Raw genomic sequence first — 19,713 nt, forward strand, 5'->3', positions numbered from 1 at the left:
TGGGGTTTCACCGCATAAACCAGGATGGTCTCAATCTCCTGACCTCGTGATCCGACTGCCTCGGCCTCACGAAGTGCTGGGATTACAGGCGTGAGCCACCGCGCCCGGCCCCTTTCTGGATTATTTAGTGAGTGTGACATGTTGGGATGTTTCCCAGGAAGAGTATTCCCAAGAAGTGTCTAGAAGTTCATTCAAGAGGAGATACAACTTTTTTCATAGGTCTTAATTTCAAAACCCTTTTCCGAGCAGCCTATACATTCCAGCCCCAAGCCAGGTGGTAGGAATGTCAACATGCCCAGGGATGCTCCTAGGTGCCACCGTGCTGTCTTCATCCGTGTTCTGAGCCTCACTGAATGACCACCAAGTGCTGAGTTATTTAGCTGCTCACTATTAATGAAGCTCTTTTTCTCTTAGTGAATGTGGAATCTTAGATATTTAGGCCTGGCATGTTTTTGTTCACCTAACATTTTCAATTAAGCCTCTTGATGTTACAGAATCCACTGTGAGTTAGAGGTGGGTAGCTGAACAGCTCAGCTATGATTGGTATTGCAGGTTATCTCAAAGAGAAAGAAACACAGCTCTGAGAAAATAATGTATCTAAGGCCCTCATATCAATGGTAAGTTACTTGTCACATTTTTACTAGATAACATGGATTGTTCTCGGACTACCATTTTTTTTTTTTTTTGGTCTTTTAAATATACAGAGCTTTAAATTTACTGAAGACATTTTTGTGCACGTTATCCCATTTGAACCTCACGGGTACCCAGTGAAGCCCTCAGAGAGATCTCACCTCTTGCAATGACTCAGTGGGATACAGGTAACTGCACATAATGATCCCTTGCCTTCCTGGGACTGACAGCTACGTCTGGGAGGCTGGTATCTCCCTGGATGGGTCACCTTCATCCCACAGCAGCCCACTGAGCTTTGGTTTCTCATAATGTGTTTTCATTTTTTATACATGCCATGATGTGAGAAAGGCAGCCCTATAGGATATCACTGCTTTCTACTGGGCTGGAAAAGAAACCATCTTGGGGAGAAATTGCTTAAGATCACGAAGTATCTGAGGAAAGAAGGCGTGACTCAGTTCTGTGTTCCAGATTCCAATGCTATTGCTTTCTCTTTTACCACGCCACCTCTCAACTATGGCCTTTTATGTTGATCCACGATTGAGTCAACTATAGAAGGCATAATTAATTCATATAAACCATATGCAAATATAAAATATTCATTGAAGAGTAGTATGTATTGTGGTTAGAAACACAGACTCCAGGGCCAGCTTGCCTAGGTTTGAATGGCAGCTCCATCACCTCCCAGCTGTGTGTCCTTGGGAAAGTCACTTAATCACTCTGTGCCTCAATTTCCTCATCTGTAAAATGGGAATAATATCTACCTTGTAGCATTGTTAGGAGGATTAAATGAGTTGATAAATGTAAAATGTTTAGAACTGTGCCTGGTATATGATAAGTATCCTGCGTTTACTATTATTATTGCATACATTGTGCACATCAACTTTCTGAAGGAAGATCTAGAACTTACTCTCCAGAGTGGTGGGTGGCAGCTTTGCTTGTTGGTCCTTGGGCAAGTGGCAGGAGCAGCTGAGGAGTTGCTGGATGATCCCTGGACTCATTTGCTTAAAGTCCTCCTTAGAAATGGGTGAGAGGCTCTTCTGTAGAAATATCTCCACCAGCTGCCTAGCAGAGAAGCAAGTCTGTGTGAGGAAAACATATAACATTGTTACTAATCTCAGCATATTTAAACTAGATTCTCCACCAGTTGTCATTCTTGAGGAGTGAATTCTAGATGGAATGGCTAGAACACACACATGAAACCAGTATGACACGTGTTTCCCTGCAAACTTTCAGCTACATGTGATTCCTAAGGATATTTTAAATCTCTGACCAAAGTCTGCAATATCTCATTTTCATTCTGAGCATTATTTCGTATGAGTTTTGCACACTTTTTCTTTCCTAGAAAGACACATTGTGTTTTACAATGTGTTGAGTGGTGTTCTAACCAGCAGCTTTAGGATACTTTGATGTTTTTGTTCTTTTTCAATGAGGATAGATTTGTGTTAACAAAGACTTCATACAATAAACAGAAGTCCTATGGTAATGAGGTCACTGTCTTTAATACTGTTTGATTTAGTCAGCCTGTGTAGGAAACATGTACTTTCAGAAGTCCTAAAAGTAACGGTAAAATTTTTGAAAGTAAAGCTATGTCAACCAGCTGCTGTGTAAATACCAAATGATATAGCTACCTCTCTCAATTGGCATCCCTTCTTCACTCACACACACACACACACACACACACACACACACACACAGAGTTGAAAACATCATTATTTCTTACTGACTTTACTAATTTTTACCTAAATCTGTACAATTTGTTTTCATACTGTATAGGCATATTTATGAGAGAGAAGAATAAGTAAAGAACAAATGCCACAGTCTCTAAAAATGGCCACAAGACATTTGTCCATCTCAGAATAAAGGTTGACATTGTCAAAAATTACAATTTAGAAGTTTTAATAGGTGAATGAGAGTGGTATGTAGTTTCGCTCTCACAAATGGATGTTTTCTATTGAAATAAGACCCTGATGCAATGTCTTTGTGATCTTTAGTTGCGATCAGTAAGGTATTGTTTTAAAAATCAGTGGTTTGCAAAGCTGAGTTGGTGTGCCACGCTGTATAATTTAGAGATGTTTTAATAAAGGCACTTTGCTAATCTGTAAATAATGATGACACAGTTGCTGTTTGTCTTTTTCCCCCACATAAAAATCTTTAGAGATGATTTCATGGATAAAAAGTTTTATCTTGATCAGGAAATGTTTGGGTGCATGGAACAGAACCCACTGAAATCAGAAAATCAAGAGGGGATTGTATTAGAAAAGCACAGATGGTCTCAAAGAATCCAGGGACTGAAAGAATGCCCACACTTCATAAGGAATGACAACTTGAAGCTGGGAAACCAAAGATGCATGATCTCTGCCCACAACCTTCTTCCCGCCCCCGCCCTCCACTCCCTCCCTGAGCCAAGTATTTTCTTGTTCCTGTTTCCCTCTCCATAGATCTATTTCCTTTCACAGTTTGGCCCTCTCTCGTAAACTCACGGCCATATAAGCCCCAACTCTAAAGTGACTTTTCACTCCAAGAGCCCAAGAATGCTGCATCTCTAAGTCCTGAGAGAGATCTGATGATTCAGCAAAGCCGCAGATGGTATCTCTTGGGGTCAGGAGTCCATTTAGTTCAATCGGTTTTGCCCAAGTAGTAGGAAATGGAATAAAGATGTTCAAACATGGGTGCCAACCTCACTCCTGTGGGTGAGGAAGGCATTTCTCAGTAAGGGATTGGGCAAGAACTCCAGAAAGTTTCTGCTACAAAAAGCATCCACAGAAAGCTAAACTTTTTGGGTTTTTTCCCTTTATCAAAATAATGTACGCCAAAGACAAGATTGTCTTTTGCACCACTTGTTATTGACAGAATTTAATTATTTCATCATCAATAATATTGACAAAAATAAAAGGACACTGGCAACAAACTTTTGATGATAGTTTCATAATACAATTCCTATCAGAAAATGCCTGACTGGTGAATAAAGGAATGGAGAAAGAAACAAGAAGAGAATACTATGCACCTTCCTGCAGTTTGTTGTCAAGAAGTTGAATAGTTTCTAGTTTTAGAATACCTTCTCACAGAGTAAGTTTATTCTATCACAAACTTCTGTGCCCTTAATCTTCGCTTGCTGCTCTTGTGCCATTTAGGTCATTAAGTAAGTTTCTTCTGAAATCACTAACATAAATGTCCTTACTGGGGACTCATTATGTTCTATAAAATTTTGAACATGACCTATTTTTAAAAAAGAAAACGAATATTTAGATTATGCAGGCAATAATCTTTAAAATATCTTTATTCCTTCCTCTGTAACTTTGAAATATGTTTGTACTTGTGTTGATGTTATCAGATTTCTATGGAAGCTTTACCAACATATTCAAAAGCAGTGGTTTCTAATCTTTAGTTTTGAGAATTACTTGCAGGGCTTGTTAAAAGACACAGTTCTGGACACTACTCTTGGGGTTTATGATTCAGTAGATTCCGGGTTGGGGCCTGAGGATGTACATTTCCAACAAGTTCCCAGGTGATGCTGCTGCTGCTGGCCTAGGCACAACCCTTGGAAAACCATTGACCTAATAATATAGGCAGAGTCCTCAAATCTGGTGTCCCACATTAGAACCCCATCAGGAATCACAGTGAAAGACATGTATTGGAATAGAGAAGAATTATTGGAGAAGAGATTGTGTTTGTTTTGCACAGAAAATGATTATCAGCATTCTTAGAAGATGCATGCCTTAAGTAACCCCAAAATTTTAAGAAATAACCTTTTTTCTTTATTCAAATAAGATCTCCACGAAGAGACCCTATTTGCTGTCTTCCTGAGAGTTGGCCCTAATTAAGGAAACTTCAAAAACATGGATTAAAAAGGAAATCAACTCTTGTCACCTGCAGTTGAATACAGTAAACATGAGTTTGAAAGAGTCGGCTTCAACAGATGCCTTTTATACATGGCAGAAGTAACAGAAATTAACTTTTAAGATACGTAATAGCAAAAATACGTGCCTATTTTTGTTCAACATTGTATCTCTCATGCCCAGGATGATTAGTGGTGTGCATAAAATGCTCAATATGTTTTCTGAATTAATTATTAATTCATTTGATCTGAACTCAAGGGAAGAAAAAGCAATATATTTCATTCCCCTATATACTTTGGCTTTGTTTTTATGTCTACAGAGATACACTTTTAGAGAAAGAAAACCGTAACTACGTGTGGAACTAGAATATTTTTACTTTCCATGATAATACACAATATTCTTTAAGTTTTCTACAACTCTAGTAAAACTTTCACAGCTGGGCTTCCTTTGACAGTAGCAAATACTTGCATAAGAGAAACAATGGCAATACCTGATCCCAGGAAATTGGGCCATCCTCAGACTCTTCGTCCATGGATGAAGAGAAATTAGAATAGTCCTGATCAGGGGTTATTATGCTGTTTTGTTTCCTTTGAAGTTGATGGATTTTATCCTTTTTGATACAAGTACTTCTGGTCCAGAGAGTGTTGAGGAGTTGGTCGAGTTCTAGAAATTTCATATAAAATCTGGTGTCACATAGAATAGATAAGTTCAGAATAGTCACAATGTCACATAGCTACAGCATAGATATTCCCTTACAAAGAATTCTTATCATTTTTAAGCCCTAGAGATGATGGAATGGACATTTCCACCAATGAAAATGCCTTCCATTGAGTCAAGTATTTTCTTTTTCTATAAAAATGTAAATTAAAGATGAAACTGGCCTAATCCTTAGGAAATTATTCCCTGGAGGCATTATACATCCATCGTAGATTAATTATTACTTTAGTCAAGTCAATCAAATTGTTTTCCTTTTAAGTGTATATGCAAAAGAGAGAAAAGTCGTGAAAGGGATAAAAGACTCTAGAAACAAACTAGATCTTGTTTTCTAATGCAACTATAGTATGGCAGTCAGTTTAAAGATCGCAGATTAGTTTCCCTCAGTATAGCTCTAGGCTTTTAAAAAATAATTTGTACAAAGAAGAAATAAATATAATAGTAAATTTATATGGATTTATACATCTTCTTACTTATGATTAAAATGGAATTTTCCTAAATGTTATCAACAGTGATAGAAATAAAAAGCAGTCAATAAATACATCTCAGTATTTCCAGATGTTGGAACCAGCAAATACAGACTTTGAAGGAGCTATTATGTTTAAGGAACTAAAGGAAATTATATTTAAAGAATTAAAGGAAAGTTTGACAATAATAAATCAATTAATAGCAATTTTTAATAAGGAAATCTAAATTATATAAACGTCCAAATGAAAATTCTGGTGTTGAAGAATATTGAGACAATAAGTGAAACAAAAAGTTTACTAGAGGAACTCAACAGCATATTTGAGAGGGCAGAAGAAACAAATCACTGAACATGAGTATAGATTAACAGAAATAATTCATTCTAAAGAACAGAAAGAAAAAAGAAAAAGAACAAGTGTCAGATACCTGAAACAAGAGCAAGTGTACCAATGTATACATATTGGCAGTCAGAGAAAGGAGAAAGAGAAAGGATTAGAAAAAATATTGGAGGAAATAATGGCCAAAACTTTCAAAATCTGATATAAAATCTGATATAAAAGCCTGAACATACATGCTCAAGAAGCATATCAAACACCAAGTAAGATAAATACAAAAAGATTCACACCCAGTCAAACTGCTGAAAGTCAAAGACAAAATCTTGAGTCCTGGCCTGGTGGCTCATGCTTGTGATCCCAGCACTTTGGGAGGCTGAGGCGGGTGGATCACCTGAGATCAGGAGTTCAAGACCAGCCAGGCCAACATGGTGAAACCCCCTCTCTACTGAAAAAAAAAAAAATACAAAAATTAACCAAGCTTGGTGGCAGGCACCTGTAATCCAAGCTACTCAGGAAGCTGAGGCAAGAGAATCGCTTGAACCCAGTGGGTGGAGGTTGCAGTGAGCTGAAATGGCACCACTGCACTTCTAACCTGGGCAACAGAGTGAGAATCCATCTCAAAAAAAAACAAAAACAAAAACAAAAATCAACAACTACAACAGAAGATAAAATCTTGAAAGCAGCAAAAGAAAATGACTCATCACCTACATGGGAACATGACTATAGTTAATGGCTGACTTCCCATCTAAATAATGGGGACCAGAAGGTAGTGAAATGATATATTCAAAGAGTTAAAGAAAAAAACTGGAGGAGACAGAGCAAGATGGCAGAATAGAAGGCTCCACCAATCACCTCCCCACAAGGACACCAATTTAACAAACATTTACACAAGAAAAGCACCTTCATAAAAACTAAAATTCAGGTGAGCCCTCATAGTGTCTGGTTTTAACTTCGTATTACTGAAACAGGCACTGGAGAGGTAGAAAAAACAGTCTTGCATCTCTGGCAGCAGCAGTGTGGTGCAGAGAGCATCTCTGGGCACTGACAGTGGGAGGGCACAGCAATTGTGAGGCATTGAACTCAATGCTGTCCTGTTATAGCAGAAAGGAAAACAGGACCAAACTCAGCTGACATCCGCCTATGGAGGAAGCATTTAAACCAGCCATAGCCAGAGGGGATCCCCTGATCTTAGCAGTTAGAACCTGACTTCCCCCACAAGCCTTGCCACCTCAGGCTAAAGTGCTCTGGGGTGCTAATAAACTTGAAAGGCAGTCTAGGCCACAAGGACGGCAACTTTTACGTGAGTCCTAGTTCTGTACTGGACCCAGAGACACTGGACTTGGGGAGTGCGGCACATGACCTACAGAGACACCAGCCAGGACAATGCTGGCATTATCCCTTTCCTAACCCCAGGCTGCGCAGCTCATCATCCCAAAAGAGACTTCTTACTCCCACATAAGGAAAGGAGAGGAAAGAGTGGGGAGGACTCTGTATTGCATCTTGGATACCAGCTCAGCCACAGCAGCAGGATGGGGCTGTGGTTAGAGTTGCTAGAGTTGCAAGGTCCTGTTTTCAGGTCCTAGCTCTCAGACAATATTTCTAAACATTCCCTGGGCCAGAAAGGAACCTGCTTCTTTGAAGGGAAGGACCCAGTCCTGGCAGGATTTGTCACTTGCTAACTGAAGAGCACTTGGACCTTAAACAACCAGCAGTGATACTCAAGTACTATGTCAAGGGCCTTGGGTGAGGCTCTGAGATTTGCTGTCTTCAGATATCAGCTGAGCCACAGTGTGTTAGAGCACCAAACAGACTCTTAGAGCCAGGGGGGCGGTCCCAGATTCCAGGATTTGGCTCTTGGATGGGATTTCTGGACCTGTCCTGGGCCTAGGGGAGTCCACTGACTTGAAGCATAAGTCCAAGGGCCAGGCAGCATTCACCAGAAGTTGATTCAAGAGCCCTTGGGCCTTAAGGGAACATTGGTGGTAGTCTGGCAGCCCTCCCCATGGACCTGCGGTGGTGTTGGCCACAGGGTAAGGCTCCTCTGCCTTCGTAAAGCGGAGGGAAAAGTAAGAAGGACTACATCTTGTGATCTGAGTGCCAGTTCAGCTGCAATACAGTAGAACACCAGGTAGACTTCTAAGGTTTTTGACTCTAGATCCTGGCTCCTGTATGGCACCTCTGGACCTTGCCGGGGAACTGGGGTAACTTGTAACTCAAGAGTGGAGCACAAACCTGGCTGGCTTCACCACCTGCTGATTGTAGAGTCCCAAGGCCTTGAGCAAACATAGCCAGGGAGTGGTTACAGTGGGCCTTGGGTGAGACCCAGTGCTGTGCTGACCCAGTGTGGTCATAGTGGTGGTGGGCACAGTGGTGCTTGTGTCAGTCCACTCTCAGTTTCAGGTGGCTCAGAACAGAGAGTGAGAGACTCCATTTGCTTAGAAAGGGAAGAGAACAAGAGTCTGTGCCCGGTAATCCAAAGAATTCTCCATCTTGTCCAGGACCATCAGGGTGATACCTGTATGAGTCTGCAAGAACTACAGTGTTACAGGGTTTGGGGTGCAGATACAGCAGATCTGCATCCTAAAGCAGATACAGCATAGATCATACACCTAAGTCCTTCGGACTATCTGGAAAGCCTTCCCAAGAACAGTGGATACAGACAAATCCAGACAGTGATGACTACAATAAACACCTAACTCTTCAATGCCCAGACACAAACAAATATCTACAAGTATCAAGATATTCCAGGAAAAAATTACTTCACCAAATGAATTAAATAAGGCACCAGGGAACAATTCTGGAGAAACAGAGATATGTGACTTTTCAGATAGAGAATTCAAAATGGCTGTTTTGAGGAAACTCAATGAAATTTAAGGTAACACAGAGAAGGAACTCAGAATTCAGATAAATTTAACAAAGATTGAAATAATTTAAAAGAATCCAATAATTTAAAATAAAATATTTTAAAATATTAAATAGTTAAAAAATAATTTTAAAAATTCTGGAGCTAAAAAGTGCAACTGGCATACTGAAGAATTCATCAGAGTCTTAATAGCAGAACTGATCAAGTGGAAGAAAAAAATAGTAAGCTTGCAGACAGGCTATTTGAAAATACACAGTCCGAGGAGACAGAAGAATAAAAAAAAAAAAAAGCACAACTACTGAATCTAGGAAATAGCCTCAGAGGGGAATATCTGAGTTATTGACCTCAAAGAGGAGATAGGGAGAGAGATAGGGTTAGACAGTTTATTCAAAGGGATAATAACAGAGAACTTTCCAACCCTAAAGAAAGACATCAATATCCAAGTACAAGAAGGTTATAGAACAGCAAGCAGATCTGACCCAAAGACGACTACCTCAAGGCATTTAATAAGCAAACTACCAAAGATCAAAGATAAAGAAAGGATCCTAAAAGCAGGAGAAAAGAAACAAATGTACAACGGAACTCCAATATGTCTGACAGCAGACTTTTCAGTGGAAGTCTTACAGGCCAGGAGATAGTGGCATAACATATTTAAAGTGCTGAAGGAAGAAAACTGTTACCCTAGAATAGTATATCCTGTGAAAATATTCGTTAAACATGAAGGAGAAATAAAGATTTTCCTAGACAAGCAAAAGCTGGGGAATTTTATTAATTCTAGACCGGTCCTATAAGAAATGCTTAAGGGAATATTTCAATCAGAAAGAAATGGATGTTCATGAATAATAATAATCACCTGAAGGTACAAAACTCACTAGTAAGTACACAGAAAAACCCAGAATACTATAACACTGTAACTGTTGTGTAAACTACTCCTATCCTAAGTAGAAAGACTAAATGATAAACCAATGAAATGCAATAACTATAACAACTCTTCAAGACATAGACAGCACAATGTGATATAAACAACAAAAAGTTTAAAAGTTGGGGGACAAAATTAAGGTGTAGAGTTTTTATTAATTTTCTTTTTTCTTGGTTTTTGTTTATACAAACAGTGCTAAGTTTCTGTAAGTTTAAAATAATGGATTATAGGATAGTATTTGCAAATCTCATGGTAACTTCAAACAGAAAACATACCATGGTTACACAAAACCTAAAAGCAAGAAACTAAATCATATAACCAGGGAAAATCACCTTCACTAAAGGAAGAAAGGAAGGAAAGACAATGACCAGAAAACAAATAACAAAATGGCAGGAGTGAGTCCTCACTTACCAATAATAACACTGAATGTAAATGAACTAAACTCTCCAATCAAAAGATATAGACTGGCAGAATGGATTAAAAAAAATAAGACCCATTGATCTATTGCCTATAAGAAACACACTTCACCTATAAATACACATATAGACTAAAAATAAAGGGATGGAAAAAGATATTCCATGCCAATGGAAACCAAAAAAAAAAAAAAAAAAAAAAGCAGGAGTCACTATCCTTATACCAGACAAAATAGATTTCAAGACAAAGACTGTAAGAAGGGAGAAAAGTCACTATATAATGATAAAAGTGTCGATCCAGTAAGAGGACTTAATTATTTTAAATATATATGCACCCAACACTGGGGCACCCAGATATATAAAGCAAATATTATTAGAGCTACAGAGAGACATAGGCCACAGTACAATAACAGCTGGAGACTTCAACACCCCACTGTCAGCATTAGACAGATCTTCCAGACAGAAAATCAACAAAGTAACATTAAACTTAATCTGCACTATATGACCAAATGGATCTAATATATATTTACAGAACATTTCATCCAATGGCTGCAGAATGCACATTCTTCTCTTCAGCACATGGGTCATTCTCAAGGACAGACCATATATTAGGTCACAAAACAAGTCTCAAAGTATTTTTTAAAAATTGAAATAATATCAAGCATCTTCTCTGACCACAATGAAATAAAACTAGAAATCAAAAACAGGAGGAATTTTTGAAAACTATGCAAATATATGGAAATTAAGCAATATGCTCCTGAATGACCAATGGGTCAATGAATAAATTAACAAAGAAATAGAAAAATGTCTTGAAACAAATGATAATGGAAACACAACATACCAAAACCTATGAGATACAACAAAAGTGGTATTAAGAGGAAAGTTTATAGCTGTAAGTGCCTACACTGAAAAAGACGAAAGATTTCAAATTAACAATCTAATAATGCATCTTAAAGAACTAGAGCAGCAAGAGCAAGCCAAACCTAAAATTAGTAGAAGCAAAGAAATAAAAAAGATCAGAGCAGAAGTAAATGAATTTGAAATGAAGAAAACAATACAAAAGATCAATGAAACAAAAAGTTGGTTTCGTGAAAAGTTAAAGAACATTGACAAGCCTTTCGGCAGACTAAGAAAATAAGAGAGAAGATCCAAATAAATAAAATCAGAGATGAAAAAAGAGACATTATAACTGATACTGCAGAAATTCAAAAGACCATTAATGGCTACTATGAGTAACCATATGCCAATACATTGGAAAAATCTAGAAGAAATGAACAAATTCCTAGACACATACAACCTACCATGATTAAACCAGGAAGAAATCCAAAACCTGAACAGTCCAATAACAAGTGATGAGATTAAAGCCATAATAAAAAGTCTCCCTGTAAAGGAAAGCCTAGGACACAGTAGCTTCACTGCTGAATTCTACCAAACATTTAAGAAGAACTAATACCAATTCTATTCAAACTATTCCAAAAAATAGAGGAGGAGGGAGTACTTCTGAACTCATTCCATGAGGCCAGTATTGCCCTAATAGCCAAACCAGACAAAGACACAACAGGAAGGGAAGGGAAGGAGAGGGGAGGGGAGGGGCAGGCCAATATCTCTGATGAATATTGATGCAAAAATCTTCAACAAAATACTAGCAAATTGAATTCAACAATCCATTAAAAAGATAATTCATAATGACTAAGTGGGATTTATCCCCTAGCTAGGATGCAAGGTTGGTTCAACATATGAAAATCAGTCAACGTAATACATCACATTAACAAAATAAAGAACAAAAATCATACGATCATTTCAATTGATACTGAAAAACCATTTGATGAAATTCAACATCCTTTCATGATAAAAACTGTAAAAAATGGGGTATAGAAGGAACATATCTCAACATAATAAAAACTAGATACATTAGACCCACAGCTAGTATCATACTGAATGACCATGATGATCATATGACCAAGAATCCCACTGCTGGGTATATACCCAAAAGAAAGCATTTAGTATATTGAAGAGATATCTGCACTCCCATGTTTGTTGCAGCACTGTTCATGATACCTAAGATCTGGAAGCAACTTAAGTGTCCATCAACAGATGAATGGATAAAGAAAATTTGGTACATATACACAGTGGAATACCATTCAGCCATAAAAAAAGAATGGGATCAAGTCATTTGCAACAACATGGATGAAACTGGAGATCACTATGTTAAGCCAAGTAGAGAAAGACAAACATTGCATGTTCTCACTTATTTGTGGGATCTAAAAATCAAAACAATTCAACTCATGGACATAGAGAATAGAAAGATGGTTTCCAGAGGTTGGGAAATGTACTTGCGGGAGGGGGCCAGTTAATGGGCAGAACAAAATTAATTAGAAAGAATAAGATGTTATTTGATAGCACAGCATGGTAACTATAGTCAATAATAACTTGATTGTAAATATTAATATTAAAATAACTAAGAATATAATTGGACTATTGGTAACACAAACAATAAATGCTTGAAGGGATGGATATGCCATTCTCTATGATGTCATTATCACACATTGCATGCCTGTAGCAAAACATTTCATGTACCCCATAAAGATATACACCTACTATGTACCCACAAAAATTTGAAAAAAGAAAAAGAAAAAAAGATCAAGAATTTTATGTCTAGCAAAATAATCCTTCAAATTGAAGGTTTAAAAAAAGCCATTCGCATATATACGATGAATGAGAAAATTTATTGCTAGCAGACTTGCCTTGTAAGAAATACAAAATGAAGTTCTTTAGGCTGAAAAGAAATGACTCAAATTTACCACTTGGGTAAAGTTCCCATTTTGATTAAGTCCACTGAAAGAAATGACCAGCACTGGAGATGTAAAAATGTGGGTTAATATGAAAGACTCTATAAATATATTTTTCTCATTTGTTCTCTAAACTTAATGAGAAAATATTACAGGCTTCTCTTTCAAAGTCAGAAACACAATAAGGATGCAGATCATCCCCACTACTATTTAACATTATATTGAGATTATTAACCATGCAATTAGATGAGAAAGTAAATAAAAGCATGAGAATTGGAAATAAAAATAGGCAAAACTATATGTATTTAGAGAAATTAAATATCTGAAACTCCTAAAAATCAATACAAAAATAATCATGAATCAGGTTATAAAATTAACCTATAAAAATTAGAAACATATATATGTATATACACACACACACAAACAAAGATCAACTAGAAGATAGATGAAAGAGGACCTCATTTAAGAGAGCAAAAAGAATGTTAAAGGCATAGGTATAAACATAACAACAAATGCCCACAATCTATGTGAGGGAAATTAATATTTTTAAAAGCGAATTGTTCTCTTTTGAAGAATGCATGGCCAAATTAAAGTGTCAAGAATTTATATTTAACTACCCTTAAGAATCTCAATAAAATGAAGTAGCGAGGAGAGGAAGTTTTCTATTATAAGATTATTACACTAGAAAGGAAGAAATGAGAATTAGAAGATCACCATTTTATAAGCCCTAAATAATTAATCAGTCTAGGCAACTATCATCAATAGCTTATAACTTCTGAAAAAGAGATGACCAGATGCTATATGCTTTCTAATGGAAGGTACTAACATAAAACAGCTAAGCAACCTTATCAAGTCTCTACATATAACAGCCCCTACGCAAGAAACACAGTGAATAGAAATGCGTGATAGATGACTAGGACTGCAATCAGCAAACTCCAGATGGAAATCAACCCCCTTTGTTTTTCAACCAAAAAAACTCGCAACAAAATAGAAAAGATGGAAGAAGTGTGACATGCATAAAAGAAACCTAAGGGATATACCAACAATTTGCATTTTATGGACTTTATTTTGATCATAATTCAATAAAAATAATTTTTTAAAAATTATGAAAATATGAACAGTGATTGAATTTTTTTTTTTTTTTTTGAGATGGAGTCTTGCTCTGTCTTGCAGGCTGGAGTGCAGTGGCTCAATCTCGACTCAGTGCAACCTCTGCCTCCTGGGTTCAAGCAATTCTCCAGCCTCTGCCTCTGGAGTAACTGGGACTACAGGCACGTGCTACCACACCTGGCTAATTTTTTGTATGTGTTTTTAGTAGAGATGGAGGTTTCATCATGTTGGCCAGGCTGATCTCAAACTCCTGACCTCAAGTGATCCACCCGCCTCAGCCTCCAAAGTGCTGGGATTACAGGCGTGAGCCACTGCACCCAGCCTGAATTTTTTATATTAAGGAATCGTTATCAATTTTTTACTCATGATAATGAGGTGCTTAAAAAAAAAATCCAACTGGGCACAGTAGCACACTCCTGTAGTCCCAGCACTTCAGAGGGCCAAGGCAGGCAGATCACTTGAGGCCAGGAATCAGAGATCAGCCTGGACAACATAGTGAGACTCCTGTCTCTACAAAAAATAAGAAAACTAGCTGCGCATGGTGACACACACCTGTAGTTTCAGCTACTCAGGAGGCTGAAGTGGGAGGCTTGCTCAGGAGTGGGAGGTTACAGTGAACTATGGTCCCACCACTGCACTTGAGCCTGGGCAACAGAATGAGACCCTGTCTCTAAAAACAACAACAACAACAAAAAATCCATCTCAGGGGCGTTTTGATGTATATTTTAAGAATTAGCCATTTCATTTTTACTGCCTTGTCAAGTACAAAGAAATGTGCAAAACACACATTCTAATTCCAGTTCTGACATCCCATTTCATCCTGGAGCCCCCAAAACCAGGTAGTCACGAATGCAGCAAGAATGGCTATTTCACATTACTTCTGTCTGAAATTAAATGACTTTCCTGATTGCAAGGAAACTGCTGCCAAATGTCTTGCACAATTTGGAATACTATTCTTTCATTCTACCCGACAGTTTGTTAGGCCTGGCCCAGCATTACATCCCAAATAAGAAACTATTCAGTTAGCATTTATGGCAGATCATAAAATCTCCGCCTCCCTCTACATCCACAACTCCAATCACTTAGAAATAGGCCAAGTCCATGCTTTTGCCTCATCACCACATACCTTTCATCGCACACTTGCCTTGAAAGTCCACCTAAGCTGTCTGGCTTTATGACTCAATAAAAATCGTATTTAAACATACCTGAACGAATTCAGTCATCAAGAGCTTCGGCCTTTGTTTTTGGCATAGTTTACTTAGTAGGTGTGACTTGGAAGTTAAATTCGTGAAAACATCCTTACCTGATAGGCGGAGGGTATGTGTACGATTCAAGGAACTGAAAATATACTCTGTAAAGTAGTCTGGGGAAGGCAAGTTTCCTTGTCCCAGACAAACACCCTGAAGGGACAAAGTAATGATCGTGGCTGCCAACTGAGGAAGTGTATTTTCATTAGCACCTTCACTGCTCACTATTCCAGATTTTTTCTGCAGTGTTTTGGTTTCCATACACTGAAATCAGATACAAAATAAAGAGAAAACTGTAACTTCTGAAGTTATTTTGATTCGAACATCTCTGAAATTTCCACCCCCCCCCAAAAAGATAAGGAATAGTTTGTCTAAAAGAAAATGGAATCATTTGGAGGAATATGACTATCATCTTTCTCCTGTCTCAGAAACAACTCAATTTGGAAATTGCGTGTTTATCTATTATGGCACTGAATGTTCTAACTCTCATCCCACTGGTCCTTATTTATGCAGTCTTCCTCACTATCCTCTTTTTCTTTTTTTCTTCTTTCTTTCTTCTTTCTTTGTTTTTTTTTTTTTTTTTTTTTTTTTTTTCCGAGTTTAGCTCTTGTTGCCCAGGCTGGAGTGCGGTGGCACAATCTGGGCTCACTGCAACCTCCGCCTCCCAGGTTCAAGCAATTCTGCTGCCTCAGTCTTCCAAGTAGCTGGGATTACAGGTGATGCCTGCCACCATGTCTGGCTAATTTTTATATTTTTAGCAGAGATACTATTTCACTATGTTGGCCAGGTTGATCTCAAACTCCTGACCTCAGGTGATCCACCTGCCTTGGCCTCCCAAAGTGTCAAGTGCTTGAGTCACCACACCCAGCCTCACTATCCTCTTAAAGATGTGTTTTCTCCAAGGGGATCTCCTGCTCTTATTGTTTAACATCCTTAAAACCGGTGGGTTGTTACTCTCTCCTGGCTTTCAGTGCAACCTGCAGGAGAATGATTTTCCAGCCGACATTCCCTACCCTGACTCCACATAGGCTCTGCTGCCTTGTGTCATCACAGGGCCCCTCTGCTTCTCATCTGCCTCTGGTCCCAAGGTCAATGTGTGCTCATTGCACATCAGACCTAGCACACTGTCCATGTTCTTTGAACTCCCAGAGGACATCGGACCTTTTTAAATGTGTATATCAATTTTCCTCCATTAAATTATAAGCATCTTAGAAGCTCTAATTTTGCTTTATATCCCATTCATATTCCCATTTAGACATTTGAGTGCCTACAATGTACCAGGTGCTGTACTAAACCCATTTCATACGAAGTGAAAGAGAAAATAAATTCATCAAAAGAGAGATCAAGGGAAGGTTATCATGTCAAGGTTGCATTCTAATGACTTAGGACAAGGAGAAAAAGTGCCCATTGAACTTATTTTTTTTTAAAGTCTGTAATTGAAGAGCTTGGCAGGAGCATATTTATAACCATGGTCCAGAGCAGAGTGGAAGGCTAAGAGTCAGTTACCAAAATTTTGATAAATTTGGAGAAGTAGCCAGAAGTTCCATGGGTGAAAAGAACAAGTTGAAATAACAGAGTTTGAACCTCAAAGAAGCATGAATGTTTCATGCAGGTTGTGAAAGAACAACGGTCTCAAAACACCATTGAGGATAAAAGAGAATTCCAACCATTGTTCCAATCCCTGAAGTCCTTTGCATGAACACTCGGCCTCCATGCAGTAGGCAGGGCTACGAGAACACTAGGGAGAGATCCCTGTTCATTTACCATGGAATCAGCCAACAGTGGAGAGAATTCAAGAGGTGGGAACATTGAGAGATTGAGTCAGGAAGATAAAACACAGACAGGTTTGGACAAAAGAGATTGAAGGAATGGAGAGATATTGCTTTTGAGCCATTTGGGGAGCTTGCCTGGATTAGGGTATCAAGTTGATTCTCTTGGGGATCTGGCTGAGGCCCACTTGGAGCAGCCATTAGTGACTTGATCTGTGGAAGCTGGGTACCGTGCAGACCAAGATCTGGAGATTCAAGTAATGATGGGCCTGGTGAGCCAGAACCTCATCTGACCTCACGCCATCTAGTGAGAAAGAACAGCTGATGTGGTGAAGTGCCAAAAGCCTCCTGCAAAGTCTGGACTGATTGACTTCCTAGAGAATCCTAGCCTAGTTGGATGAGCTCACGGACCCTTCCCAGGAACTAGAGACAGTGATGTCATCCAGGTGTTCACAGGTCTGAGGCCTAGCAAAGGGTTATGACTCAGCAGGTGTTCAAGTCTTAATGACAAAGGCTGTTCAACCCTTAATGACTGAAACTAGCTGGAAAAAGGAGTTCTAGATATACTACTGATTTATTCTGTTCTGGGGCTGTTTGATCTCAGAAATACTCAGAAGCCTGGGTATTTGCAGTCTGTGTAGGATAACCAGAAACCTGGAAATACACACCACACCACCTTTTAAGTGCTGTTTCCATTTCGTCTCCATCAAAAGGCATTAATGGGTAGGATTAAAATCTTAGCAGTGAATTTGAATCAAACTTGGATTATATAGATGTTGCACTGAAGAAATTATATGTAGGCATAACTCCTGGTTTGAGTAGAAAACAGTTCTGTAAAAGAACCCCTTTTTCTTTTCTTTTCTTTTTTTTTTCCTTCTTTTTTTTTTTTTTTTTTTTTTTTTTCCTTTTAGAGATAGGGTCCCATTCTGTTGCCCAGGGTAGAGTATAGTGACACAGTCATAGCTCATTGTAACCTTAAACTCCTAGGCACAAGCTATCCTCCCACCTTAGCCTCCTGAGTAGCTGGACTACCAGCTCATGCCACCACATCCAGCTAATTTTTTAAATTCTATTTTTGTAGAGACAAGGTCTTGCTATGTTGCCTAGGCTGATCTCAAACTCGTGGCCTCAAGTGATCCTCTTGCCTCAGCCTCCCAAAGTGTTGGGATTACAGGTATGAACCACTGCACTGGGCCTAGGAATCCCTTTTCCTAAAATGAAAATAGGAATAAAAATATGTTCAAATTTTGAAATTAATAGGATTAGAGCTACGGATGTGATATTCACAAAGTCCTTAGCAAACAGCTTCTCCATTTGCTCTACCAATAAAAGAAATTAAACATATTTACAGAAAATTGGAGGATATGTTTGCTGGTTGTTAAGCTGCAGAATGCCAGAATTGAGAGCAAGAACTAAATTTGTCTATACATGTTTATGAATAATTCAAGAAAAAAATGATTTCCCCATACTCTTCAAAATGTAGTAATGGCTTCTTAATTAATTCTTAAAAAAAAAAAAAAGTGACTTAAATAAACCTTATGTTCAGAGAACTTTATCTGCTGAGATTTCTCACTGCAAACCAGAAAGCAAAAACCTAACTGAAAGGCCAGTTTTGCTAGAATAGTAATGAAGGCAACGGAGACCAGGTGGGAGCTGGGAGAGAGGAGAGGTATTTGAATAGACCCTCTACACAGGCAGTACAAGTCAAAAGCCACAAAGGGATACCATCTAGGGCTGGCAACCATGAGTAATGCTTTTTGCAAGCTGCTTCTTCAGTGAAAGAACTAATGATAATTTATCTTTCAAAATGTCTCTGCCTTCTCCTTTCCCAGCCAGAAGGCAAGGCAAAAAGAAACATTGCTCTCCACCACTACAGCTCAGTCCTTGGAAATTGGTCAAAATGCCTTGGGGTCACACTGATTTGAGTACTCAGAGGGACCCAGGAGAAGACAGCTGCCGTTTCACCTGGAGTGCCTGTCCACCCACCCAACTTCTGGCAAAAACTCCTCTTCCAATTAGTCATTACATTTCCTCTTTTGGACCTGGAATTTTAAATTATGTCATTTAACATCTCATAACCAAAACCCACAAATACTTACCTCCCTTAGAAGTTCTTGAATGTCTTTGAAATAAATAAGGAACAAACAATAAGGCTCTAGGACTGTATCTCAGTAGCAGAACCAGTTAGCCATTTTGCCTTCTTACCTGGCTTTGAGAAGTGTCAAAGTACTGCCTGGTGAAAGCCAAGATATCTTCTGTCTCATTCTGTGAAAGGAAAGAGGAGTCTTCATCCTGCCTGAGGCTCAGTAGGCTGTGTAGGTAAAATTTATACTCTTTATTACTCATGTTGAGCTTTGAAGAACAGATCTCTTCCTGATGAATAATGTAATAGAGAAGGAGAAGAGAAACTCTCTGGACTACTTCTTCTCTAAGCTGATCTTCAAAATTTCCTCCAGCTATTAGTAATAGTGCATCTGGTTCAAAGCACTGTGGAAGAAAACAATGACAGCAACAAGAGAAACAAAACTTAGCAAATAGTTCCACAACACTAATGACCACCAGGGTCTTTGTTACTTATCATTTTATAAATAGAAAGGAAAAGCAGGCAGGATCAATAGCCAGA

General features: G+C 38.4%; 1 protein-coding gene across 4 annotated transcripts in view; it reads right to left on the reverse strand.

Annotated features, from left to right (window-relative positions):
• SLC39A12 (solute carrier family 39 (zinc transporter), member 12) overlaps positions 1–19,713 on the reverse strand; it is a 107,688-nt gene that overhangs the window by 78,215 nt on the left and 9,760 nt on the right. For all 4 annotated transcript variants that reach the window (XM_011968901.1, XM_011968900.1, XM_011968902.1 and 1 more), the window contains 4 exons: positions 19,296–19,577; positions 15,378–15,585; positions 4,957–5,129; positions 1,538–1,709 (listed from right to left, as the gene is read on the reverse strand). In XM_011968901.1, the coding sequence (XP_011824291.1) occupies positions 1,538–1,709; positions 4,957–5,129; positions 15,378–15,585; positions 19,296–19,577 (835 nt within the window). The remainder of the gene's footprint in view (positions 1–1,537; positions 1,710–4,956; positions 5,130–15,377; positions 15,586–19,295; positions 19,578–19,713) is intronic.

The sequence above is a fragment of the Mandrillus leucophaeus genome, unplaced genomic scaffold (assembly GCF_000951045.1).
Source record: "Mandrillus leucophaeus isolate KB7577 unplaced genomic scaffold, Mleu.le_1.0 Scaffold863, whole genome shotgun sequence".
Classification (NCBI taxonomy): domain Eukaryota; kingdom Metazoa; phylum Chordata; class Mammalia; order Primates; family Cercopithecidae; genus Mandrillus; species Mandrillus leucophaeus.